The sequence below is a fragment of the Berghia stephanieae genome, unplaced genomic scaffold (assembly GCF_034508935.2).
Source record: "Berghia stephanieae isolate SIO BIC M18660-M18661 unplaced genomic scaffold, UCSD_Bste_1.3 scaffold1127, whole genome shotgun sequence".
Lineage (NCBI taxonomy): Eukaryota > Metazoa > Mollusca > Gastropoda > Nudibranchia > Aeolidiidae > Berghia > Berghia stephanieae.
In genome coordinates, this window is record NW_027622099.1 from 2,935 (window position 1) to 12,467 (window position 9,533).

At 36.0% G+C, this 9,533-nt stretch overlaps 2 protein-coding genes across 3 annotated transcripts; both read right to left on the reverse strand.

Annotated features, from left to right (window-relative positions):
• Window positions 1-230: 230 nt before the first annotated feature.
• Window positions 231-2,195, reverse strand: LOC144960968 (uncharacterized). 2 transcript variants are annotated; one of them, XR_013643002.1, is made up of 4 exons: window positions 1,919-2,195; window positions 1,184-1,363; window positions 518-888; window positions 231-363 (listed from the first exon to the last, which is right to left on the reverse strand). XR_013643002.1 is itself a non-coding variant. In XM_078894332.1 (3 exons), exons 1-2 carry the CDS (start codon window positions 2,181-2,183, stop codon window positions 1,215-1,217), a joined length of 414 nt encoding a protein of 137 aa, XP_078750458.1. In that variant the 5' UTR covers window positions 2,184-2,195; the 3' UTR covers window positions 237-888; window positions 1,184-1,214. The 2 variants fall into 2 exon arrangements, 1 of the variants encoding a protein (XP_078750458.1); XM_078894332.1 differs by having other exon boundaries at window positions 237-888.
• Window positions 2,196-5,878: 3,683 nt separating this feature from the next.
• On the reverse strand, window positions 5,879-9,206 carry LOC144960969 (uncharacterized). The gene is made up of 6 exons (XM_078894334.1): window positions 9,186-9,206; window positions 8,811-8,934; window positions 6,784-6,949; window positions 6,419-6,558; window positions 6,118-6,249; window positions 5,879-5,935 (listed from the first exon to the last, which is right to left on the reverse strand). Exons 1-6 carry the CDS (start codon window positions 9,191-9,193, stop codon window positions 5,879-5,881), a joined length of 627 nt encoding a protein of 208 aa, XP_078750460.1. The 5' UTR covers window positions 9,194-9,206.
• Window positions 9,207-9,533: the final 327 nt, after the last annotated feature.

Sequence of the window (9,533 nt, forward strand, 5' to 3'; positions counted from 1 at the left end):
AGACAAAGTCTTTGTGAAATATAGCACACTTGTATCTGTTTAATTTAAAAGAATAAACATAGATATTTGAATCATCTAAAGCCGTGTGATCGTTAGTTTTTATTAAAGAAATGTTTAATCCTTTACCGCCAAAAACCTCACACTATGACATTATTTTTTCCGAGAAAAGACCAGAAAAAATGTAAGAAAGACAGGTGCACCATGTTCATAATTAGTATTGCATACATACCGGAACTACAGGTGACGACGTTGAGGACTCTACAGAAGGCAAAGCCTGGACGTCGGTAACGATGGGTGGCTCAAAATATACTCTTGACGTGCTGGGCTCGTCCAATCTTAACTCTTCACTTTGCAAGCATTGTACTGGAATAAAAAAATATAGATGAACTGAACATTTCATATGAACCTTTTTTTTTTTAGACAGCCTTTATAAAGCGTTTACCACCCCGCCAATTTACAAAGAATTACAATTAGTATACCATTTGTTTGGAATTTCAACAAAATAAATGAACTTAACTTCAATTTAAATTTTCCAGCAACATATAAATATATATGAACTGTTTGACGAAACTTTCTTCCACGGCCGACAATATGTTCCCAGGGAGTGAGATCCAGTTCAACGTTGGTTTGTTGTCATAATAAAAGAAAAGAAATGGACTGTATAGGCTTTTAGAAAATAAGGTCTTTGTCCTCAGGCCATGCTCGCATTTTATCTGTTAAAGTTTTATCTTTAATCTTGGCAAAGGTTCTGTGAAACTCTGGGAAGGCTGTCCTGAGTGATCTTATTAGACATGGATCCACCGTCGTCTTCCTTCTATAGGCTCCTAAATAATGGAAGGCCATCTGAAGTTCGTCCTTAGTAAATTTATTCCTGGCCGTCACATATATCTGGGGAAAATAAGAAAGAAAAGAAAAAGAAAATGGATTTGTACCAGCCGAGAATTAATCTACATGAGTGGGGAGTGGGAGGGGAGGTATTTTTTTACCCCGATGTAACTTAAGAATTAGATAAATCTCTTTATATCTCCTTAGAGAGACCCACCCAACCCCCACCCCAAACAACCACCACACCCCCCCCCCCCCGAACTTTCCAAATTATCTCCCAGTAGAAGCCGATCCTTTACTCGGTAATTTTTGTATTACGTAGACAAAGGAAACAAAGCCAAACTCATAATTTACTTACGCCTTTTAAGACCTTGTCTTCTCTGATGCAATTATTGGGGCACGTCTCCGGGTTTATTGCAGACAAAGTCTTTGTGAAATATAGCACACTTGTATCTGTTTAATTTAAAAGAATAAACATAGATATTTGAATCATCTAAAGCCGTGTGATTATTAGTTTTTATTAAAGAAATGTTTAATCCTTTACCGCCAAAAACCTCACACTATGACATTATTTTTTCCGAGAAAAGACCAGAAAAATGTAAGAAAGACAGATGCATAACCTTTTTTCTAAGACACAACTGTAGTAGTCAAAGTGTTGATAAAAACATGTAAAGGGAATTAATCCTTGGTATTTGTACACCCTATGTTATATTCTTGAGTTGCATCCCTTGAACAACACAATGGTTACCGGTTGGTTTGTCAGTTCATTACATCAACTATGCGCCGAGCGAGAATCGTACCCAGGACCTTATTATTATTATTATTATTATTATTATTATTATTATTATTATTATTATTATTATTATTATTATTATTATTATTATTAGTATTATGATCATTATCATTATCATTATTATAATAATAATAATAATAATAATAATAATAATAATAATAATAATAATAATAATAATAATAATAATAATAATAATAATAATAATAATAATAATAATAATAATAATAATAATAATAGTATCACACTGTTACCTTTCAATGTGGGCTTTTAGGGTAGGTGTGAAATAAATGCCCGCTGGACCATATGTCTTCATGGTTTTGTGCTGGTTTACTTCTGCTCGATACAGATCATGATTTTGGTCAGTCTCGCGAGCCGCCTGAAACTCATCAACAGACAAGTTTCGCAAGGCTCCAAGACGGGACATGCTGCCTATAGCGAGAACAGTCATTAATGTGTCTCGAACTCTGGAGGTGTCAGCCCATGTGGAATCGTCCGTCAGGCTTTTCAACAAGTCTTTTGTTGGGAGGTCTGTGCTGAGGTCTTTGTCCTCAGGCCATGCTCGCATTTTATCTGTTAAAGTTTTGTCTTCAATCTTGGCAAAAGTTCTTTGAAACTCTGGGAAGGCTGTGCTGAGTGATCTTATAAGACTTGGATCCACCGTCGTCTTCCTTCTACAGGCTCCTAAATAATGGAAGGCCATCTGAGGTTCGTCTATAGTAAACTTATTCCTGGCCGTCACATATATCTGGGGAAAATAAGAAAGAAAAGAAAAAGAATATGTATTTGCACTAGCCGAGAATTAATCTACATGAGTGGGGAATGGGAGGGGAAGTATTTTGTTACTGTGAAGTAACTTAAGAATTAGATAAATCTCATTTCTTTATAGAGACACCCCCCCCCCCGAACTTTCCACTCCGTAATTTTTGTGTTATCTAGACTAAGGAAACAAAACCAAACTCATAAATTACTTACGCCTTTTAAGACCTTGTCTTCTCTAATGTAATTATTGATGAACTGAACATTTCATATGAACCATTTTTTTAGACAGCCTTTATAAAGCCTTTACCACCCCGCAAATTTACAAAGAATTACAATTAGTATACCATCTGTTTGGAATTTCAGCAAAATAAATGAACTTAACTTCAATTTAAATTTTCCAGCAATATATAAATATATATGAGCTGTTTGACGAAACTTTCTTCCACGGCCGACTATATGTTCTCAGGGAGTGAGATGCAGTTCAACGTTGGTTTGTTGTCATATTAAAAGAAAAGAAATGGACTGTATAGGCTATTCGAAAATAAGGTCTTTGTCCTCAGGCCATGCTCGCATTTTATCTGATAAAGTTTTATCTTTAATCCTGGCAAAAGTTCTTTGAAACTCTGGAAAGGCTGTCCTGAGTGATCTTATTAGACATGGATCTACCGTCGTCTTCCTTCTATAGGCTCCTAAATAATGGAAGGCCATCTGAAGTTCGTCCTTAGTAAATTTATTCCTGGCCGTCACATATATCTGGGGGAAAATAAGAAAGAAAAGAAAAAGAAAATGTATTTGTACTAGAAGAGAATTAATCTACATGAGTGGGGAGTGGGAGGGGTGGTATTTTTTTACTCCGATGTAACTTAACAATTAGATAAATCTCTTTACCTTTCTTTACTGAGACAACCCCCCCCCCTCCCCCCCCCCCCCGAACTTTCCAAATTATCTCCCAGTAGAAGCCGATCCTTTACTCCGTAATTTTTGTATTATGTAGACTCATAAATTACTTACGCCTTTTAAGACCTTGTCTTCTCTGATGTAATTATTGGGGCACTTCTCCGGGTTTATTGCAGACAAAGTCTTTGTGAAATATAGCACACTTTTACCTGTTTAATTAAAAAGAATAAACATAGATATTTGAATAATATAAAGCCGTGTGATTATTAGTTTTTTTTTTAAAGAAATGTTTACTCCTTTACCGTCCCACAGCTAACACTATGACATTATTTTTTCCGAGAAATGACCAGAAAAATGTAAGAAAGACAGGTGCATAGCCTTTTTTCTAAGACACAACTGTTGTAGTCGATGTGTTGATATAAACTTATAAAGGGAATTAATCCTTGGTATGTGTACACCCTATGTTATATTCTCGAGTTGCATCCCTTGAACAATACAATGGTTACCGGTTGGTTTGTCAGTTCATTACATCAACTATGCGCCGAGCGAGAATCGTACCCAGGACCTTATTATTATTATTATTATTATTATTATTATTATTATTATTATTATTATTATATTATTATTATTATTATTATTATTATTATTATTATTATTATAGCCAAAATATCCAGTAAACCTGCTCAAAGACCAGAAAAATGTCAGAAAGATAGGTGCACCATGTTCATAATTAGTATTGCATACATACCGGGAACTACAGGTGACGACTGTGAGGACTCTACAGAAGGCGAATCCTGGACGTCGGTCACGATGGGTGGCTCAAAATATGCTCTTGACGTGCTGGGCTCGTCCAATCTTAACTCTTCACTTTGCAAGCATTGTACTGGAATAAAAAGATATAGATGAACTGAACATTTCATATGAAACATTTTTTAGACAGCCTTTATAAAGCGTTTACCACCCCACCCCCCCCCCCCTACTCCCCCCCCCCACCCCCTCTCCTCCTCTTCCTCACCCTCGCCCAACTTTTTTCACATCACTGTACCTGCTCCAATGGCTTGCAATCCTTTATATATAGTTTTGTCGTGAGATTTGGCCGCATACGATTCCCTGTGTACCTGCAAACTGTGATGCATCGCTTCGGATATGGCGGACTGAACTTCTTCAGGTGATTCTCTGTGCTGAAACACGAAGAGAAAGAAAACACACAAAAAAAATCAAAAATCAACAGAAAAAGTATTTGTGTGCTCGGCTTTGTGTTGGTTTCTTTTTTTTTTTTTTTTTTGTTTTGTTTTGTTTTGTATTTTGTTGTTTTATTTTTCGTGGGTTTTTTTTTAAGGGGGGGGGGGGGTGTTGTTATTTGTTATTTTCCTTGTCTTTTCTTTTTTTTTTTAACCGTCTACTCGGGATTCTGATTAAGAAAGAAAAATAAGACATAAATAAAGACAGAACAGATAGAAACAATTATATGCTAGACATATTAACAAGGCTTTCAAACATTGAATACTTACTGCAAAGGCCACGCTTTTTCTCATTTCAGTGGCCGAGATTTTGGTGAGGCGTCTAAAAATGATTCCAGCATGGCTTGATGTCAGCTGACGGCCGGACGACGTGCAAAACACCCATTTGGATTGCACTGGTCTTTTATCTAAATACCTGAAATAATTGTTTTAAAACACAAACCAAAAAAAAAAATATTAAAGAATCAATAATCCCATGAGTTGGCAAATTCTATTGACGATTATCTTCAAGTATTAACATTATATAAATAATAATAGTAATAATAATAATAATAATAATAATAATAATAATAATAATAATAATAATAATATAATAATAATAATAATAATAATAATAATAATAATAATATAATAATAATAATAGTATCACACTGTTACCTTTCAATGTGGGCTTTTAGGGTAGGTGTGAAATAGATGCCCGCTGGACCATATGTCTTCATGGTTTTGTGCTGGTTTACTTCTGCTCGATACAGATCATGATTTTGGTCAGTCTCGCGAGCCGCCTGAAACTCATCAACAGACAAGTTTCGCAAGGCTCCAAGACGGGACATGCTGCCTATAGCGAGAACAGTCATTAATGTGTCTCGAACTCTGGAGGTGTCAGTCCACGTGGACTCGTCCGTTAGGCTTTTCAACAAGTCTTTTGTTGGGAGGTCTGTGCTGAGGTCTATCGCTATGCCAAGAAAAAAAAAGTAAAGTAAACAGAAAGGAGATAAAATCAATAACGCCTCAATTTGATCGTCTTTGATTGTATTTGATTGTATTTTATTCTTATTTATTTATTTATTTATTTATTTATTTATTTATTCATTTATTTATGTATTTATTTATTTATCCATTGATTGATTGATTCATTTATTTATTCATTTATTTATGTATTTATTTATTTATTTAATTTTTTGTTTGTTTGTTTTTGTTTTGTTTCGTTTTGTGTGGCTCGATGGAGTGGAAAGGAATTGAAAATGTATCAATGGATAATTACCTTTCGTTGTTTTATTTATTTCATTCGACCGCATCCTCTTCGATACCCGAAATGGTATGAGGGCGGCAGAAACGGTAGACAGAAGCATCTTTACTTGTGAGGCTAGTTTTTTCTCTGCCAAATATAAAGCACGGATTCTTCCAGCCATTTAAGAAAATTCTGAAAATAATTTAGAAAAAACAAATGCACCATAAAATAAAAACGACACCAAAACAAAAACAAACAACAAACAAATAAAATCAACAAACAAATTTAAAAAAAAAAACCATTAAAAATAATACAGCAACACTTTTGAACTTTAAAGATAGATTAATGCATTTTTATAGTAGACATATACTTACGCGGAAAGCCCACAACTTATTGTAGCATCCGGAGGCCACTTTATCTCCCTGATGCTGCAGTTGCTCCTTCAGTGGACGAAGTATTCTTACTTTGAAAACACCCGTAATACTCTGATTGTCGTCGGCCGGCTCCTGTTCGTGGAGAGAAAAAAGAATATGACAAAACAATAAAAATGAATAAAAACAATATTAAAAACAAAACAACTCATTAAAAACAAACGTAAACAAAGAGAGAACTATATACGAGGGTCTTGTATCGACATATTTATTAGAAACGAGATGAAATATATTCTCACTCTACCTTGAAGATTAGTTCCAGGTTCCGCGACCTGTTTAAAGAAAACAAACAGTCTAAGACGGATGCTATCTCTTTCTGTATTGTGGATCTGGCCCGCTGCTGTAAATCTTCTCTGTATTCAATGTAGTCTATAAGCAATTTCTCTGAAGAAAAAAAAACACACACATATTAGACAAACAGAGAGAGAGAGAGAGAGAGAGAGAGAGAGAGAGAGAGAGAGAGAGAGAGAGAGAGAGAGAGAGGAAATCTATGTTTGTTCATGTGCTTTTCAAATAATTTAAACCACAACAACAACAACAACAACAACAACAACAACAACAACAACAACAACAACCACGTCAACTTTTGAAGAATGGAAATTAACTCACTTTGGGGAAGATAGGGGGGAATGTTGAATTCCTTGATATCTTCCCTGATTGGTCGTTTGTTTAGGAGATCCTGCCATTGTTCGGAATTCCGAGGAATCTTTTCAACCTCCGTCAGATGGCGACCTAAGTTTATTAACCATCTGTCGCACAGCGGACATCGCACTTTCTGTTTTGATAAAGAGAAACAAACCGGTGTGAATACTTTACACACTATATAATAAATAATAATCTTGCCTCCCCCCCCCCCCTCATTTATTTGCCTTTCTCTCTCTCTCTCTCTCTCTCTCTCTCTCTCTCTCTCTCTCTCTCTCTCTCAGAAATTGTCTGAAAATGTCCACAAGTATCACAGAATAATGTAGTATGTCACCATAGAGAGATGTTGTTTTATGAGATATGTGACCCTCGAAGCTTGACTGTTTCCACAATTTCATTGTTCAACCAATAATGAAATTTAAAAACTGTAAACAAGTCTAGGTTTTTCCCAGACGACCTTACAACGGTCATCACATGCGCCATTAAGATGCCAGGACGATGCATCATTATGTCAGCATGCGAGTATTACATATGTGTGAGTTTGTGCATTTTGATACACACCACGTGCTAAAATGTCTTTGTCTAGCTGCATTAATTATAAATGCATCTATCTGACCGAGAGTTCACTTTCTCTCACTCTCTCTCTCTCACTCACTCTTGCTTGACTGTTTCCACAATTTCATTGTTCAACCAATAATGAAATTTAAAAACTGTAAACAAGTCTAGGTTTTTCCCAGACGACCTTACAACGGTCATCACATGCGCCATTAAGATGCCAGGACGATGCATCATTATGTCAGCATGCGAGTATTACATATGTGTGAGTTTGTGCATTTTGATACACACCACGTGCTAAAATGTCTTTGTCTAGCTGCATTAATTATAAATGCATCTATCTGACCGAGAGTTCACTTTCTCTCACTCTCTCTCTCTCACTCACTCTTGCTTGACTGTTTCCACAATTTCATTGTTCAACCAATAATGAAATTTAAAAACTGTAAACAAGTCTAGGTTTCTCCCAGACGACCTTACAACGGTCATCACATGCGCCATTAAGATGCCAGGACGATGCATCATTATGTCAGCATGCGAGTATTACATATGTGTGAGTTTGTGCATTTTGATACACACCACGTGCTAAAATGTCTTTGTCTAGCTGCATTAATTATAAATGCATCTATCTGACCGAGAGTTCACTTTCTCTCACTCTCTCTCTCTCACTCACTCTTGCTTGACTGTTTCCACAATTTCATTGTTCAACCAATAATGAAATTTAAAAACTGTAAACAAGTCTAGGTTTCTCCCAGACGACCTTACAACGGTCATCACATGCGCCATTAAGATGCCAGGACGATGCATCATTATGTCAGCATGCGAGTATTACATATGTGTGAGTTTGTGCATTTTGATACACACCACGTGCTAAAATGTCTTTGTCTAGCTGCATTAATTATAAATGCATCTATCTGACCGAGAGTTCACTTTCTCTCACTCTCTCTCTCTCACTCACTCTTGCTTGACTGTTTCCACAATTTCATTGTTCAACCAATAATGAAATTTAAAAACTGTAACCAAGTCTAGGTTTTTCCCAGACGACCTTACAACTGTCATCACATGCGCCATTAAAATGCCAGGACGATGCATCATTATGTCAGCATGCGAGTATTACATATGTGTGAGTTTGTGCATTTTGATACACACCACGTGCTAAAATGTCTTTGTCTAGCAGCATCCATTAATTAATGGGCAAGGTGAGGGTCCTTTGTCCCTCTTTCTTTATTTATGAAATTATAGGACATGAAAACATGAAAAGACTTTAATCGGACAACAGTTGCCCAATCTTACACTTTCAGAGATTTTTGCATGATAAATATGCAATTTTAAGTACAAAAGCAGAAAAGTAAATAGAGTCTTCAACAATTAATGAATTGCCAATGGAAATACGTGTAACTAAAAAATGAAAAAAAAAATAAATGTACGTAAATCATTCTTACCTTCCCCTTTGTTTTCAGAACATCAAATCGACGCCCCCTGGCTATAATAGGATCCACTTTGTGCACTCTTATAAGGTGTCGCGCCAAATGTGTGGGCTGTTTTTCACAAAGGTGACAATTGAACCTAAACACAGATCAGAAAAATAAGGGAGCTATGTTTTTACACAGAAAAACTACATATGGCAACAGTGAATTAGCCTTCAAAAAATTATTGCACTAGAACACTTCATTGTATTTTCTACCGATACATCTTTCACAAACACACAAACACACACACACACACACACACACACACACACACACACACACACACACACACACGATAAAATCTAATATCCAAAATCACAGAATTTCTAATACAAGAACAGTAAATACCTTTTCATGACTGCAAAAGAAACTTTGGATGCTTATACTGGAATACTACTTTAGATTAATAACACTTTTTCTATGAAATGCCTCGAATGAAATTTCTACGAGTGTGAAGAGACAAATGCCAGAGTGTGAAGAGAGAAATGCCAGTAAATCACCCCTTTTTATCACATGCGCGACGCGGCGAATGGACCAAGACGATATTGCGTAGGCTGAAGAGGACAATACTAACCAATCAAATATCGACAAGTGAGAGGTATTGAGAGATTAAACAACGCAGTATGTGTGAGTGTGTGTGTGTGTGTGTGTGTGTGTGTGTGTGTGTGTGTTTCGCTCCCGATGACACCAATCATT